The 17,552-nt window shown below is 58.6% G+C and overlaps 1 protein-coding gene across 20 annotated transcripts in view; it reads left to right on the top strand.

The window, feature by feature from the left end:
• The first annotated feature begins 112 nt into the window (after positions 1-112).
• The window catches only part of HS1BP3 (HCLS1 binding protein 3), an 80,476-nt gene continuing 63,036 nt past the window's right edge, over positions 113-17,552 (top strand). For 3 of the 20 annotated variants that reach the window (XM_078056023.1, XM_036112865.2, XM_078056024.1), the window contains exons 1-4: positions 138-269; positions 4,667-4,832; positions 8,195-8,402; positions 10,457-10,676. In XM_078056023.1, the coding sequence (XP_077912149.1) occupies positions 238-269; positions 4,667-4,832; positions 8,195-8,402; positions 10,457-10,676 (626 nt within the window). In that variant the 5' untranslated portion in view covers positions 138-237. The other 17 variants (XR_013441609.1, XM_078056022.1, XM_078056017.1 and 14 more) reach the window with 16 other exon arrangements.

The following is a 17,552-nucleotide window of genomic DNA, read 5'->3' as shown; positions in this document are numbered from 1 at the left end:
CTAGCTGGACACGGGCCTCCGACAGCGCCGAGCCGGCGCAGGGCGGTCGGTGCGTGGTCACTGCTCAAAGTTCCAGAAAGGCCGGAAATGCACGGCGGCCGCTGGCCGAGCTCGGTGGCCACCAGGGGGCAGGCGGAGGCCGGAGCCGGGGCGGGCCGAGCGCGCGGGGCGGGGACGCGGCGACGCTGGCGCCCGCGGGTCCCGTGACCGTGCGCCCCGCCCGGAGTCGCCGCGGTCATGCAGTCCCCGGCGGTGCTCGTCACCTCCAGGTGAGCCAGACCCCCGTGCCCGGCGCCGCGTCTCGGGTGCGCGCGAACGAGCCGGATGCGCCCCCGTCGGAGGAGCAGGCGGAGGCGGCCGGCCCCGTGGGCCCGCGGCGCGGCCTCGCCAGCGCCCGGGCGGGTTGTCCGGGGTCGGCCCCTCCACCGCCCTCCAGGAGAGGTGGGCGCATTGAGTGTCCCCGTTTTACAGATGGGGAAAACTGAGGCCCTTAAAAGGGTAACGAACTCGCCCCGGACCCAGTGGAAGGCCGGGATTGGCTGGCCCCGCAGGCGGGCGGAGAGGGGGTCTCCTGTCCCCTTTGCAGACGTGCGTTCATTTCTTTTGAGCCCGAAAATACAGTTTATGGCTCCTTTCAGTGCTCACTGTGCCAGGCCCGGTGCGCGGCCCTGGGGATGGGGGTGAATCAAAAAAGGCCCGGCCCTGCAGGGGACACGGAATGAACACAAACCTGCGGGGGGGCCAGAAGCTGGGGGGGGGGGCAGTAGGTTCAGGTTCCTTGGGAGCACAGTGCAAGTGCGGAACCCGGCTTCGAGGAGTGGGCGAATGAGGCCACGTCCCTCAGGAAGAGTGGGAGTTAACCAGGTGAAGGCAAGAGAAGAGGTGGCAGCTCCTCAAGGAGGTAGCTCAGGAGAAGTGCAAGTTGGAGCCCTCGGAGGCAGAAGGTGCCGGGTGGGCTCACCCTGACCCAGACCTGGGGGACCCGGTGCAAGATGGATCCTGGGAAGCATGGGATGCACATGCTTTGAGTCTTTTGTAGAGTGACTCACTTAAGGTATTTTCATAGACCCCACTCTCGTTCCCCCTACACAGGATCTTGGTCTAAGATGCCAGTTTATTGCTTAAATGAATGTATGTCTTTCCCAGCCCAACTGTTCTTTTTCCAGCTGTAATCTGAGCGCCCCTGTGACTTCAGGTCTAGAAAAATGTGATTCTGTAAGTAAACCCTGATCCCAGAACCTGCTTGGTGCCCCCTGCATGGCCCAGGGAGGTCACAGGCTGTGTCTTCATAGGCGCAAGAGGTGTACCTGGTGCTCCCTAAGTCACCTCCCTGAGCCTGTTTCATTCTCTGCAAAAAGGAGGTTTGAGATTGGAAGGTGTGAGTAGTGCCGGCAGCAGATACCCGTCTCAGCCACACGCAGTGGGGTGTGACTTTGGTGCGGGGTGCTTGGGAAGGGGGTGGGTGGCTTCCCTCCCTGCCCCGATCCTGCAGGGCCTGCCCACGGGCATGGGTGCTGGTGATGAAGGCCCAGGGGGCGGTGCTCACTCCTTCCTACTCGCACCTGCCCACAGGGTGGGTTCAGACGCTCGAGACCAGTCACCGGGCAGGCTCCTCGCAGTCAGGCCCCAGCGCAGCCCCCCACCGCTCATCACTCGCACCTGCGTTCGTCCAGCAGCTACTGACCTGCTCTGTGCCAAGGACTGGTGCAGATTCTAGGGCACAGCAGTGAACAGAATGAAGCCCATCTCATGGAGCTTTAGTGGGGACAGCTAGACAGGAGGTAGACAGATGATGTGTCAGGGATGATAAATGGTATGAAGGAAAATTCAACGGCGGGGAAAAAGAGATAGGAGTGAGTGCTGTTTTGTCCAGGAGTGTCGTTCTGATAGAGGGGCAGTTGGGCAGATCCTGACTCCCTGAGGGAGAGAGCCATGAGGATATCTTGAACAAGACCGTACGAGCAGAGAGGACAGCAGAGCCAATGTCCTAGGGCAGGGGTGAGGGGGGGCGGGGAGGGATGGTGCTTGGGCACCAGCAAGGAGGCCAGCATGGCTGGAGTGGAGTGGGCCTGGGGGAGTGTTGGGTGAGACAGTGAAGAACTGTGGGTTTGGGAGCAGGGGGACAGTGCGGCGGGGTGGAGGGAGAGAGAGAAGGGGGGAAGGAAGACTTGCAGAAGCGTGCCTTGAGTAGGAGATGGCCTCAGGTAGGAGCCAACCAGTGTGTCCCCGGCGGTGGGGGAGGCTCAGGGATTTCTCTCATTGCTGCCCTTCTTGGTGAAATAAGCAGGGCTGTCGGGAGAACAGGCATTGGGGGTTTATCGGGGGTTTGTTGAGAGAGGCGGCTTAGACTCCATGTCTTGCTGCTCAGCGGATGGTCCCAGGAGCAGCAGAATAGCATCAGCATCACGGGGGAGCTGGCTGGAAATGCAGACTCTCAGGCCCCGGCCCCGACCTGCTGAATCCAGATCTGCCTATTGACAGCTTCTTCAGGTGACTCGGATGCCCGTGAGGTTCGAGAAAATTGGTCTAAGGCGTAGCTGACCACGCTACGCCCGTGAGCCATGTCATGCCCATAAATAAAGTTTCTGTATCGGCTGTGGCTGCTGCATCTGTTACCTGGCGGAGTTGTCAACTCCTCCAGTTGAAGATAGTGTGTCCACCGCCGCCCCACCCCCCTCCCCCCCCCCCCCCCCGCCGGGCCCGGGGCTTCTGATTCAGTGGCCTGAATTTCCCAGGTGACACCCGTGCGGCGGGGACCACACTTGGAGAAGCCCAGGTCTAGAGCAAGGGAGGGGTGCCAGGCCCAGGCTGCAGCTTGCTGCTTGTGGCCATGAATTCCCTGTGGGACCGGGTGGCATGTCCGAGTGTTTGTCCCCGTCCCGGGCAGCTGCTGGGCCCTGGTACAAAGGAGGCAGAGAACTGGAGAGTTCGGGACGGGGCGGGGGAGCTGGGGCCCGAAGCCATGGTTCCAGCCGTGGCACCCCAGGGCCTCCCAGCTGAGGAGGCGTGACAGGAACTGGAGGGACAGCGGAAGGCAGCAGGATTGTGGACTGCGGGTCCCGGTGTGGTCAGATGCGGGGTACTGAGAGGGAGAGTGTGAGCCCGGCCGTAGGCCCCCCTCCTCTGCACTTCCGCCCGCCTGTGCTTCGTGGCCATAATGATCCTGAGTCCTCCCTCCACGCTGCAAGAGGCAGCCCCGGCTCTGGGGTAGCTCTGACCTGCGGAGACCCGGGCAGGTGACTCCCTTGTGTCTCTTTCCCGCTCTTTAAATGGGTCCCAGCGGTGGTGTCCCCTGTAGGGCTGCCGGAGCAGGAGGGGCTCAGCTGAGGTCCCGAGAGCTTGCAGCAGTGCCGGCCGCCGCGAGGCTCACCTTAGTGGGCTCTGCGCTCCTGCGCTCGTCACGGGAACACGCGTGCACACCGCGCGCTAAGCCAGGAGCAGCCCGGCTCGCTCGGCGCAAGGCCAAGCATGCTCATTCGGTTACTGGGCAAAGGAAAGGAGGGCTGATACCTTAGGTGTGGTTTTCCATCTCACAGAGGTACATCTGGTGTCGCCTGGGCCTCCCCGAGTCATCAGTGCCTATGGCAGTGTGCTTTGGGTCCCGGGAAAGTGCTCGGGTAGGTGCACGCTTCACATGCGGGCGTATGGCGTTGTCCCTGGTGGGTGACAAACGGCATCCCCGTGGTGACTGTGTTGCATGCCTGGTGTGGAGGTGGGAGAAATCCGCGCGGAAGGAGTCCTGGGGGACAGAGTGTCTTTGAGGGATTGGGACCTTAGTCCAGAGAGGGAAAGGGCCTTGCCCTGGTACAGTTTTAGCCCGGAAGCGCCCTCCTCCTAGGAGCACCCCTTTACTTGTGTTCTGGAAGTCCTGCCCAGCCCATAGAAGGTTTGACCTTGATGATGAGGGGTCCTGTCCACGTGTATTTGTACACGTGGGTCTGCATCACCCCCTTACAAAGGATGGGGATGCAGTTACCATATTTTTTTATCACTTCAGGGAAAACGTTTCATGACTTGTTTGCCCCCCATACAACTCAGTACGTTGGTGTAGCGTTGACAGATTCTGCGAGAGCTGTGCTGTTTTGCTGAGCACCCTTTCCAAGCCTCATGCAGCAGCCTTCTCAGTGCCTTGCAGGGCCCCGAGGCTAAGGAGGACCCTGCATCCAGGGCCCTGGGCAGGTTCCGTTGTAGCCCCGCTGCCTTCCGGTTCGCTGAAGAGATGTGTATCTACCCAGGCTCCCGGCGGCGTCTCGTTCTTGCACTACGCGCAGGGAGCTAGGCGCGTTCCTTGTCGGGAATAGAGCCCCCAGATGCCATCCCTCCGAATCCTGCAGGGGCTCATGCACCGAGTGTATGGAACACTCCTCCCCGTGGGTGACTTTCCACAAGCCCGTCTCTTCTGCTCCCACTTGCTTTGCTGCTGGGGACGGCCCGGGGTCTGGGAGCAGCCCATAGGCAGGACCCACACATGAGGCTTGGGAAGCCAGGCCTTAGGAGAGGCTGGTGTGTGGCAGGGCAGGTGGCCCGAAGCAGTGACCACTGAGGACAGCCTGCAGAGTGCCCCCCACCCAGGCCTGCAGGATCCCCCTGAGGTCCTGTCTGCGTGTCGCTCGAGAGGCCTGCTGACTTAAACCTGAGCTTCCTTTGCCTTCTCTCCCTTTGGCAGGCGAGTGCAGAATGTCCACACGGGCCTCGACCTGACCGTGCCCCAGCACCAGGAGGTGCGGGGCAAGATGATGTCAGGCCACGTGGAGTACCAGATCCTGGTGGTTACCCGGCTGGCTGCTTTCAAGTCGGCTAAGCACAGGCCCGAGGATGTCGTCCAGTTCTTGGTGAGCTGGGGGCTCTGCCAGGATGTTCCAGGGGGGGCCCAGGGGGCAGGGGCCAGGCGCACAGACACACCTGCCACCACGGTGTGAGCAGCATCAGGGAGCGGGCGCTTCTCTAGCCAGCACTAGGGCACAGGGGCCCCCCAGCAGAGGGCACAGCCTAAGCGGAGGCTAGCCGTGGGGGTCGCGTGCGGGGAACTGCGTGCAGTGGAGCATCATCCCGAAGGAAGCGGGAGACAACGGGCAGAGTCCGGGTCATGGAGGGCGTGTAGGGAGCCTGACTTGCCTTGCAGCCGAGGAGGAGTTTTAAGTAGGGGAGTGACTCACTGGCCCATCCGGTGGGGAGTGGAGTTGGGTTGGAAGGAACCGGGCAGGGGCAGGGGGCCCAGCGACCAGGCCAGTGATGCTCCAGGGGAGGGCTGGAGGCAGGCCAGCAGTGGTTGGTGTGAGGGAGACAGAGGGTTGTAAAATATCTCCACGGTAACGTGCATATCATCTGCTGACCGACCATGTGCACCAGTGGAAGTAAGGAGCGGAGGGGCAGGTCTCGGGGCAGGGGGGCTGTGTAGAGTATAAAGTGTCTGTCTGACGGACACAGGAGGACGAATCCATGAGGCTAGAGCCAGGGACCTGTCAGGCCTAGGAGGCAGGTGTGGGAGGCGTCAGCTTGGAGGTGATGTTGAAAGTCTGGGAGTGGATGAGGTTGCCCAGAGAATGGACGTGCAGGGCGGAGGGAAGGGCTTAGGAGGGAACCCCAGACTCAGCAGCCCAGGGACGGTCGCAGAGAGGGAGGAGCCTCTGAGGCCAAGGGAGGAGAAGGGGGCATCGTGGAGTCACAGGAGCTAAGGGAAGAGAGAGCTTTGAAATAAAGGTAAGATGAACCAGAGCCCTGTGGTCTAGACGGGATCAGTAGCTACAGGTTTGCACGCGGTTCGTTCTGAATCTCCTGGCAGCCAAGACAGGAAGGGAACAGTGAGTGACCCCGCTCCGGTGCCCTAGGAGCAGAGACGTCACCTTCTCAGAGAGAAAAATGCATGGCATGGGTCTTTCTTTGAGGGAGATTTAACACATGGGAAGCATCTAAAGGACATGTCTTTCATGTGCTACTTTGACTTTGGGTGAGAATCAAGGTCTAATGTTAGGTGGCGGTTCTGGTTCTGCTTGGCCCCGAGTGGTGGGGGTTTGCAGCTCCTGACAATCTGGCCCGACCCCCTGTGGAGCTCCACACACGCCCGTTTTCGGGGACGGGAGCAGAAGAGCATATCTGAGGTCACGTCTCCGGGCATAACGGAGAGGCAGCATTCGGGGAGCCCCGAGGAGCATCCAGGCAAGCCTGTTCGTGCTGTGCCGACAGCCAGCCTCACGTGTGACGACAGCTTGACCCCTCCATGCATCACACCAGTGCCGCTTTCTTCTGACCAGTAACACCCACGCCCTGCGAAGGGTGCGTGTGCATGGCCTGGGTGGCCATTCCTGCAGGTGCTTCTCAGACATTTTGAACCACCTGTGAGGGCAGAGGAGAATGCATTTACCACCACCCCCCCCCCAATGAAATCTGGGGATGTAACCCAAAGCTGGAAAATCTCTGAAGTTTCATGCTTTAGCTTAAAAAAAAAAAAAAAATTTTGCATTCTATTCCTGGAAAGGATACACATGCTTTAACATAAAAATGAATTTAATTGCTAATCAGAAAGTAAAACCAGCCCCAGAAAGGGGCACTGGGTATGCCTGCCGATTAGCGGACTCCCCGTGTGCTGGTGCCGTCTGCCCTGCACGTGGACACGCCGGACACACGGGAGCTCCCATCCTCTGCACTCCCTGCCCCTCTCAGCCTCTTGCCACTGTTCAGGTAGCTACTTGAAAAGCCCTGGCTTTGGAACACTGATGAATGTGGGTCCTGGATGGGGTGACACCTCTGACTTAAAACTTCCTGGCCCCTCGCACGGTCAGTGCTCTAGAGACTCGAAGCTTCCATGACCACAGTCCCGGTGGGTCCGTGGGCTGGGCCAGTGTGGAGCTGTCAGGCCAGCAGAGGGCGCTCAACCCTCAGGGTCAGAGCTTCCCGGATGGGGCCTGGCTGGAGTCACCTGTTCTCAGGACCGCGGGGGCGGGGCTTGGCGCCTGCATCCCTTGTGTGAAGGGATCCTCTTACCTTTCCTTGAGGGCTGTTCTCAGGAAAGCTCCAGAGCCAGGCTCTTGTGTTGACAACTGCAGGCTACAGTCCCCTGTCCCAGGTGACTCCCCAGTGTGTGGGGGGGTGGGGGTGCTGGGAATCTAAATTCCACCCAGCCACCTGCCGGCATCTGAACCCCTCACAGGCTGGGGGTTCTGGGAGAGTTCTAGTTGGCCAGGGTGCATGCTCTGACACCGCCGTGCCCCGGGGTTCCCGGGTCTCGTCCATCAGCCACACCGGCATTTCCAGCATTGGCCTGGGAGTAGGAGTGGGACTATCCTTGTTTGTATGCTCCGTGCTCCCTCAGAGGAGCTGGGGAGACAGGTCTCGCATAAGGGGAGAGCACAGAGTCCAAGACAAGGGAGGATGCTAGGCGGCTGGTGGGGTGTGTGGCTGGGAGCTGAGAGCCCACCTTGGGTTACATCCGCAGCGATGCCTCGACCCTGCCACGCTTCAGGCTGCTCACGCCACGTGAGGCCCGGGCGGCGTGGGGCAGAGACCATGCTGGGGTGGCCTCACACGGAGCGGACTCAGCCGGAGACGGGGTGCTGTCTCAGGGTGACTCAGATGGCCTGGGACGCCCTTCCTGCCTGCTTCCCTGAGGTCCCAGGGTGCGGGGAGCGGGGTGGGGGGGAGTCCTGGCTGACAGTAGCACCGAAAACAACCTTGCCATATGTGGTTCTTCTCCACGTGAGCACTGTAAGGACCGTCCCCACCAGAAGGCTGATGCTCCTGCAGGGGAGAATGATCCAGAGAGCCGTGCTGAGAAGAGGTGATTCCTGTTGTTGTAGGAAGATGACCTAACAGCTGGCCAGACCATGAGGTCCCCCCACTAATGTGCTGCAGGCCCGTAATGGAAGCAGGCATGGTCACCCGTGGGCCAGGCCGGGGTCCCTGTGTCACAGGTCTCTACCTGGACCTGTGACAGGGCATGGAATGCACCATGATTTATCTCCCCTTTGGCTACTAAGACTTTCATAATTTAGCCTAGCACGGATTAGGGGGTGTTGGGAATGGAACCCCAGGCAGGGGGATGGGTGGAGGGTCAGAGGGAGCGAGGCACGCCCAAGGCACCTGTCTGTCCTGGGGCAGCTGTCCTGGGGACCGTCTCTCCAAACAGGCCGGCCTCCACGCTGTCTGGGCGGGGTGAGGGGGAGAATATTCGGGAAGCCTCATGCTCCTCTCATTCCAGGTCTCCAAAAAGTACAGTGAGATCGAGGAGTTCTACCAGAAACTGAGCAGTCGTTACCCCACGTCCAGCCTTCCCCCGCTCCCCAAGAAGGTCCTGTTCGTTGGGGAGTCCGACATCCGGGAAAGAAGAGCTGTGTTCAATGAGATTCTGCGCTGTGTCTCAAAGGACGCCGAGTTGGCAGGAAGCCCAGAGCTGCTAGAATTCTTAGGTACCTGAGGCTCTGTCCCTAACCTCTGAGGTCTCTGTTGGCCCAGAACCAGGCCTCACTCCCCTGGCTGGGCCGGAGCGGGCCCACCGCTGCCGGCAGGAGGACGCTGCCTGCCTGGGTGCCGGACGGGGCTCACACGGGGCCTTCTCTGTGGTCTGACCCCACCCGTGCCCCTCCTGGCCACCCCCAGAGCGCCCCAACCCATACGCACCCACCCCCCACGTTGCCTCCTGCCAGCCAGGCCTGCGGACCAGGCCCCCAGGGACACCCCCCTCGGCTTGCGCCCGCCAGCAACATTAATGGCTCTGGCAGCAGGCGGAGGCTCAGCCCGCACTGGTCCAGTACTGGGGACCTCAAACCCTGCAGGTCGTGTCCACAGCTACCTCCTCCCCCTTTCCGGTTTCCTCAGCTGTCAGACGGGAGGATGCCTGGCTGCCAGGTGGCGTGAGCATTCCGCGAGCCCCTGCGTGTGAAGCACGTTCGATGGAGCCTGCCCTCTAGAAGGACGGCTGACATGCACCCCCCGCTCCGCACACCCCAGTGTCCAGGCCTGCACAGAGGCCCCAAGGCAGATGAAGTGCTTATGTGCCCCTGGGCGGGGAGGGGTCTCCTCGGGAGGTGCTGGGCTCTCCCCACTGACTTTCTCCCTTCTTTGGACCACTCTGTTTAACTTTTCTTCCCAATGACTGCCGTCTCTAAGCGTCACAAGACAGATAGGAGTTTTTCAGAAGACAACAGCAAATAAGCCAAAAAATTTTTTAAAGGGGTGAGGAAGAAAAAAAGCAAAGCCAGTGAATGCACAGAGGCTGGGGCAGAGCCCCGGCTACTTGTCTCCTTTTCCAGCCCCTCCCCTGCACCCGTGGGCCCCGAGTTGTTTGCTACGAGATCACAACCTGCTTGTCCCCCAGTGGGCTGTGTTGCCTGTGACATGGGGGCTCCCGCTGATCCATAACTGGAAGAAACTCCAGATCTCCTGGTCCCTCTGTTACAGAGAAGCAAGATACAGTGGTTTGACTCTCTTAGGCTTTCTGTGCCTCCGTTTCCTTATCTGTAAAGTAGAGGCATGAACAGCATCTCTCACGTGGATTTTTACAATAGTTCAATGAGTCCATACCTGTGAAATGCTTTTTACACAATGCCTATTACACGGAATTGAAATTTTGAGTGGTATTTTCACATTTGTCCTAATAACAAAGCATAATATAAGGCAACGTATGATTACTGCCTAGGTTTATGTAACGCAGTAACACATATTACTTTGATGTATGTGTTAATATCTTATTCCCAGGCATACTGTAGGTTCCTTATCTAAGGGTGGTATTTTTTTTTTTTTTTTAATAGGAACTGCTTTCAAAGATCTTCTACCCAGTAACTATCTGGATAGAGGTGAACAAGTAGTCTAAACCCACATTTCTCAATCCATCTGTGGGGAAGGACTAGATTTGTATTCCCAATCTGTCACGGACAGATACTTTCACAAATACAAAATCACATGTCTAGATGTGACAATGCCAAGCTGCTATGGATGTTTCCAGATGCTTGCTCTCCCTTTCTGTGCTTACCGCATCATGGATATCCATCTGGGGACCATGCTTTGAGAAGTGCTGATGTAAGCCACTTTGTAATGGAGCCATTACAGTTCGTTCTGGAATCTTCCATGAGCTCACTGTGCACCCATTGGGTTCATAGTCTAAGCGCCCAGACCCTTGGAGCCAGCCTTCATCTGTGGCTGGATTGCCAGAGCTCCGTGATATGCCCCACAGATGTAAGCTGGCCGGCTTTTTTGCCCTTAGCCAGTGGACATAGGCTCGGCTATTGCCCTGCTACCAACTGGGTCCAAGGCTCGCACCTATAACCACTCCGCTCCAGGCCTCGCTACAGGCTCGGGGCTTGGAGCCCCAGCTGCCCCCTGTGCACCCAGACCCGGCACCCTGTCCCAGGACGCTGTGGGAGGCCCCCAGCTCAGGGCCCAGCACAGGAGCTTGGGTGCAGGGCAGCGCTGCCTCATCCCCTGGTTGTGGATGTCAGGGGCCCTCCTCCATCTCCTTCGACAGGCACCAGATCCCCAGGGGCTGTGGACCTCACCAGCAGAGATGTCTCTGTCCTGGATGCACACAGCCAGGCCCAGGATGATGGGGAGGCTTTCGACTTCTTCGAGCAACAGGACCGAGCGGAGGCTGAGGGTCTGCCCATCTCAGGCCGGAAGGGCGAGGATGCAAGAAACTCCTCCGAGGAGGAAGAGGAGGAGGCACTGGACCCTCTGGGCATCATGCGGTAGGTCTCCACGTCCTGGATAGGGCCTCCTTCTGGCCTGCTCCAGGCTCTCTGGTGAGGGCTCCTCTCTCCCTCCGTCCCTCCCTCCGTCCCAGGCGTCTGAGAAAACCTGTCTCCCTGGGTCATCACTCCCTGTGGCCTGGTGTGCTAGGGCAGGGCTCAGATGTTACCTTCTCCTCCCTGGCCACAGGGCAGCCCCTGGTCCTCAGTTCTGTACGGACTCCCGGCAGGGCTGCCCACCCCCGAAGCCCAGCAGCCCAGGAGCCCTGGGCTCTCCACGCAGCTCATCACCGATGGCCTGGGGCTTGTGGCCCGTGATCGAAGCCCCCTGGGCCCCGTGTCACTGTTCTTAAAGCAGGGCTGTTGACCTGGGCCCTGCCTTCCGACAAGGCAGTTGTAAGGCCCACGAATCACATGAGTGGAAGGGACTGATAACCTGGAAGGTGCCCACTGTGTGTGATGAAGAAGGTAGAGTGAGCCGCAGGCCCCCTGGCCGCTCAGCTGAGTTCCCTTTACCTGCACATACATGCACACAGGTGTGTGCACACAGGTACACTGGGGAAGTAGAGGTAAGCCAGGTATGGTCTCAGCGGTCCCTCGGTGTCCTGGTGCTGTCATCTGCCGCCTTCCCCTTTCCTGATCCCCTGACTGCCTTCCCTAGTCAGTGCGCTGCTCCCAAGCTCCCACTGGACAACCACCCTGTGCTGGGGCAGCATGAGACCAGAGAGACATCTGCTCCCAAGGCCCGTCCAGTGGGCACAAGCTGAGGTGTTGGGGTGGGACCTCCCAGACAGACAGACTCAGCCACCCCATGGCCCTTACCACTTCTGGGCCCAAACGTGCAAGAACAAGGCGGGAACCAGTGTTTCTGAGCACCTCCTACACGCTGAGCTTGGTCCTCTGCACTTCATGTACTCGGTCTCCTTGACACCCTGCCTGCAAGGAGATGCTATTATCCCATTCTACAGATTAAAGAAACTGAAGCCTGCAGAGGCCGAGTGCCCTGCCTGAGGTCAGGCAGCTGGTAAATAATGGTCCTGGGATTCCAGTCTAGCTCAGGGTCCTGGACACTGCTTGGCCTTGATCCTGGCTCTGCCATTTACCAGCAGTATGCCCTGGCAATTTACCCCTTGTCTTCAGTTTTCTGCAGTGAATAGGGTCATGGTAGCATCGCTCTGTAGGGCTCTTGTGGAGACTGAGTTACCATGAATGCTAGCGCCCACTCTTCTCATGGCCGCAGCTTGCTGCCCCACCCCCTCTGCTGAATCAGATCGCAGACCTGGGGTGACAGTCCCTCTGCCCTGATGAGAGATCGAAGTGCAGTCAACAGACAAGAGAGGCCCGTCTCGCAGGTCCTGTTCCAGAAATCAGGGAGGGGCAAGTTCAGTGTAAAGGACATGAAAATCACAGTCCCGAAGCTCTGCCCACCATCCACCAGCTTTCCTATCCTGGGGGAGTCGGGGGGCATGTGAGGCTGGGGACACGCAGGAGGAGGTGTGGTTGCAGGGCTGCCCTATGACCAGCCTAGAGAGGACAAGGATGCACACTCAGGGAAGATCCGGCGCTGCAGGACACCCGGGCCCAGAGCCGGAGGTCGTGCAGCACCCTGATGCCCCGAGTCAGGTCCCCCCGCCCTCCACAGCCGCCCTGACCTGGACGGGGGGTCAGCAGCCCTGGGGGTGAGGCAGCGAGGTTGTGTGGGGAGACCTCTGTGGTAGCCTCTTCTTATCGGCCTGACACGGCCTGCAGGCCCTTCTTGGGCTTTATTTTGGTTGGGAGGAGGCTGTGTTTGAACTCAGGCTCTCTGTTGTTCTGAGTAACCACACGTAAAGCCAGACCGAGAAGGACTTCAGTGGTTTGCGCCAGCCTTTGGCTGAGGGTCATGCTTAGCAAAGCGGCTCCTTTTTTGGGTAGGAAAATGCTCTTTGGGGTTGGCAAGGGCCGCCTTGAATTTCCTACTTATTCCGGTAGCAGATTGTCAAGGGATGTGTCAGCCGTCTGGGACCACCTGCCCCCCAGCACTGTCGCCAGTCCCGGGAAAACATAGCACCTAAAAGGGACCCCAGAGGGGCGCCTGGGTGGCTCAGTCGTTAAGCGGCTGCCTTCGGCTCAGGTCATGATCCCAGGGTCCTGGGATGGAGCCCCGCATCAGGCTCCCTGCTCCGCGGGAGGCCTGCTTCTCCCTCTCCCACTCCCCCTGCTTGTGTTCCCTCTCTCGCTGTGTTTCTCTCTGTCAAATAAATAAATAAAATCTTTAAAAAAAAATAAAAGGGAGCCCAGAGGCTTAAGACCTTCTGCTGGTTTCCCCTGTAAGGGCTGGTGTGACATTAGTCCGTACTGCTGCCCTCATCGGGGAGAATAACACCTAAGGTTTCTGAGAGCTTATTAAATGCCAGGAACCGATTCCCATTCCTGGGACGAGACATTTCTGTCTCTGCTTTTTTTTTTTTAAGAGGTCATGACACACCATATGGCTCTCGGGACCTGTGTGGGTTTGGTGTGGAAAATGGTGCTCTAGGAGCCGCAGTGGTATCAGGCTCATGGTGTGTGTGGGTGGGGGGTGTGTGGAAGCTGAAGTTTGGGGACAGGTCGCTCCTGCAAATTCATGCAGCCCCAAATGGCAGGTCACGACTCAGCGGCGTCACCCTGACTGCCCCTTGATTCCAGTCATTCTGCAGTGTGGGAGGTGGGCAGGGCCCTGGGATTATCCCCCTTTCACAGATGGGGACGTTGAGGACAGTTGAGCAGGGACTTGGTGGAGCCTTGCAGGTGGCAGCCCCCCGCACCCGTGTCCTCTCCTGGGACACCCAGGTGGGCCTGTTGACTCTTTTTTTTTTTAAGATTTTATTTATTTATTTGAGAGAGAGAATGAGAGAGAGAGAGAGAGAGCACATGAGAGGGGGGAGGGTCAGAGGGAGAAGCAGACTCCCCGCTGAGCAGGGCGCCCGATGCGGGACTCGATCCTGGGACTCCAGGATCATGACCTGAGCCGAAGGCAGTCGCTTAACCAACTGAGCCACCCAGGCGCCCCGGGCCTGTTGACTCTTGAACAGGCTGCCCACCCTGGCTGTTAGTGGGGAGTGGGGAGCATTGTGGTTTTCGCAGGAGACGTGGGCATTGCATGCATATTTCTCCGCCCCCCCAGGGCCCTCAGTTGCCCTGCAGATGCAGCACCCCGCTGCCCCAGCTGAGCGCCCTGCCCCCGCCGGCAAGCGCCCATCTGGGCCTGGCTTTCTGGAGCAGACTCAGTTCCAGGGTGCGGGCGTCCATCCGTCCTTCCTGCCGTGGGCCCGGCGGGGCGCTGTTGCCCTACCACAAGGCTGCTGGAAGGGGGGGCTGGCCAGCACAAAGCCCCGTGCTGGGACTGGCCTGGCTTTTCTTTGTCTCTTAAACCTGGTGTTGATTAGGGGCAAAGGCGAGTTGCTGCACAGTGCCGAGAGCCCTGAGACAGAAGGAGCTTTCGGCCGGCCCGTCCTGGCCCTGCTGCTCCCCTGTCCGTGGGGTTTGGAGCAGCCCCGTGCTGGGGTGACCCGCGGACTGCACGCAGAGCGCACGTGCCTCTTGCGCTGGCTCTTCTCTCCGCGTCCTCTCTCAGTCCCCTCCTGTCCCACGGAGTTTTCGGGTTTTGCTCTCTGTTTTCGAGACTTCGCACATCTGAGAAAGATAGAGTTCTACCAGAATAGTTCTGCCTTCTGCTGGAAATACCCTGTTAGGAACATCTTTAATTGTAACTTGAATAATACACGACTGGTAACAGAAAATCTGAAAACACAGTGAAAAGGCCTTTCGCCCTGAAGGAATACGCTTCTGGATGTACGTTTCTCGTAACCCAAAATGGGGCTGTGTTGTATGCACCATTCCATAATTTGCTCATTTTCAGCTTATATACTGGGTCTTTCCAGATCAGTAAGTAGACTTCTACGTTCTTAACTTCGTGCTAGTCCACGGGGTCGATGCGTTCTAAGTGGCATTGTCAGGCGCCTGCCTGGGGGCATTCGGGTGTTTTCTGTAGGTTTTTGCTATTACAGGCAGTGAGGAACTTTATCGTGTATGGAGCTTTTCCCCCCAGATAACTGCCCTAGAGCCAGTTCCTGGAAGCTTTGGCCTGGAGGCCTTGGTTGTGCCCCTCCAGTGAAGGATTCTTTTTTTTTTTTTTTTTTTTTTTTTTAATATTTTATTTATTTATCTGACAGAGAGAGACACAGCAAGAGAGGGAACACAAGCAGGGGGGTGGGAGAGGGAGAAGCAGGGTTCCTGCCGAGCAGGGAGCCTGATGCGGGGCTCGATCCCAGGACCCTGGGACCATGACCTGAGCTGAGGGCAGCCGTTTAACTGACTGAGCCACCCAGGTGCCCCTCCAGTGAAGGATTCTTTAGGGACTTAATCCCTCTCTTTTGGGAAGGCCTCTCTGCTTTTGCAAACCCTGCGTACCTGCGAGGCCGCTGCCTCCACCCCTTCCTCTGGTGCCCAGGGAGCACCCCCCCCATCCAACCCCCAGTCCGGGAGGATCCTCAGCACCCCGAGGGACAGGCTGGTTCCTGCATGGACATGCCTTCCCTCGAAGCTGGACTTCCCGCTCTCTGCTCACAGAAGGGGGGCCACCGCCCAGTGTCCTGTGCATGGCCTCCAGCGGGGAAGCTGGACCTTTTTTTGGAGTGTGAATCATGTATTTTGTCACAATTGTTTATACAAATGTTGCTTTATCTTCACAAAAGAATCATACGCGTTTTAGTATAAAAATGTCTTACTGCCTACGTTTAGATAAAATCACTGCTTTGGGATGACCCTGTGGTTTTGAAGACCTCCCGGCACACTGCCAGGTACCCCCAGACTTGCTCCCGTTGGAGATTTATTGACTTCTGCCCCAGCTTTATCGAGAACTAATCGGCATATAGCACTGTGTGAGTTTAAGGTGTACGGTGTGACTTAATACACGTATATATTGCGAAGAAGTAACCACAATAAGGTTAGTTGCCAAGTCCATCAATCGCCACACAAAACTACTATTTCTGAGATTTGGAAGCAAGATGTCCCCCAGGTGGGCCACGGCGGGGTGTGCAGGTGGTCTCAGCCGCACCTGGGGAGATGCACAGCCGCGGCTTCTCGGCCGCCTCGCTCGCGGGCTTGGGACGCCTTTGGTGTTCTGGCCCCCGCCAAGGGTAGCAGGCCCACTGGGAACCCTGCAGCACCCTGGAGTGCGTGAGAGGCCCCCTTGGACTGGGGCTCCCGGGAGTTCTTTAGTGATTCATGGGGAAATTCACGCTTGAGGAGCCCCAGAAACCAAAGTTGCTGAAAGCCTGGGATATGGCAGGAGGGCAATGAGGCAGGAGCAGCAGGTTCACTGGCCGCGGGGCTTCCAGGAGGGTGGGCTCAGGGGTCCTTGGGGGCCCCCCTTCCACCTGCCATCTGCCAGGAGCGGTTCTCCGGGTCACAGGAGGGCCAGGAGCCAGGGCTGGCGGGCCTTGTCGTGTACCTCTGCGGACAGCACTCAGCCCTGGCCTGGCCTGGGACCAAAATCAATGAGGAATGCAGGGGGCACGGTGACAGACGTCCTGCTGGTCACCACCACATCCCTCATTAGGGCGGCAGCACGTGCTCTACTGACTGGATCTCCCCATCCATGTTAGCGCACAAAGACTGGCCTGGATGAACACTGTGGCGGTGCTTTCTACTTCTTTGTTTCTTTTTTTAAGGTGCTATTTTGAAGATTTATTTCTTTATTTGTCAGAGAGAGAGAGAGAGAGAGCACAAGCAGGGGGAGCGGCAGAGGGAGAGGGAGAAGCAGGCTTCCCCCGAGGAAGGAGCCCGATGTGGGACTCGATCCCAGGACCCTGGGATCATGGCCTGAGCCGAAGGCAGATGCTTAACCGACTGAGCCACCCAGGCATCCGTTTTCCACTTTTTAAATCCAGTAGTAAGAATTCCAGTGCGGGAGAAATTCCTACAGAGCCCCAGTGTGTATCAAACAGCCTGAGGGAGAATTGGCCCGGTTGGGACAGGAGCAGAGACTGGGTGTCTGCCCCCTCGGCCTCAGCCCACCTCCCCGTGGCCCTGAGTGGCTCCGTGGAAGGCCGAGGCCCTTCGAGCGTGGTCTGAAAGCCCCTGGGAAAGCTGGGTGTGCGGTCAGCCCAGAGCAGAATCAGAGGCAGGCAGTCCCGGGTTCAAATCCCGGAGGGCACTGGGCACGTCGTTGAACATCTTCGCGCCTCAGTTTCTCTCTTTATAAATGAAAGACAAAGTCCAGCCCCAGTGGTAGAAGGATAAAGTGAGACGTGGTACAGGAAGTTTCCTTTGTGTGTTGTTATCGCTACTTCAGCTTTGCTCTGAGGAAGCCCTGGGCTGTTTGAAGTAAAGGCAGCCTTCCCATTCCCTGTGGTGGCATGCGGCTCCTGGCGCCCAGTACAAGCTGTGGGACTTACTGCAGCCAGGGGCAGGGCCGCCTCCTGCAGCCTGGCTCCCCAGCAGCGGCTTGATTGGCTCTCCGTCATGGGATTGAAGGGACAGTCCCTGGGGATTGGAATCTTGGGAGGTCATACCTGCCATCCCCCTGCCTCAGGCTGCCCCCAAGGAAGAGCATTAGAATGACAGACAGAGCCTTTCACCTGAGGGACTGGAGGGCAAATCCAGTGTCTTCGTGGTTATTACTCGGGAACCTGCCCAAGATCACCCAGTCACGCACCGTGGGGCTCCGGGCAGGACCTTGCCTCTTCCCTCCAGGCTAAGACCCAACTTGGGCCAGCATGCCAGTTTCCCAGCCCTCGTCCATGCGTTCTCTGGGGTGGGTGATGGGGATGATGGGTTTTTGCAATCGCAGGGACTGCCAGGCCTCAGGGGTCACGTGAGCATTTGGAGTGTCACCGGGGATGTGGGAAGAAA

The sequence above is a fragment of the Halichoerus grypus genome, chromosome 10, assembly GCF_964656455.1.
Source record: "Halichoerus grypus chromosome 10, mHalGry1.hap1.1, whole genome shotgun sequence".
Taxonomy (NCBI): Eukaryota; Metazoa; Chordata; class Mammalia; order Carnivora; family Phocidae; genus Halichoerus; species Halichoerus grypus.
This window is presented reverse-complemented; position numbering and strand designations above follow the sequence as displayed.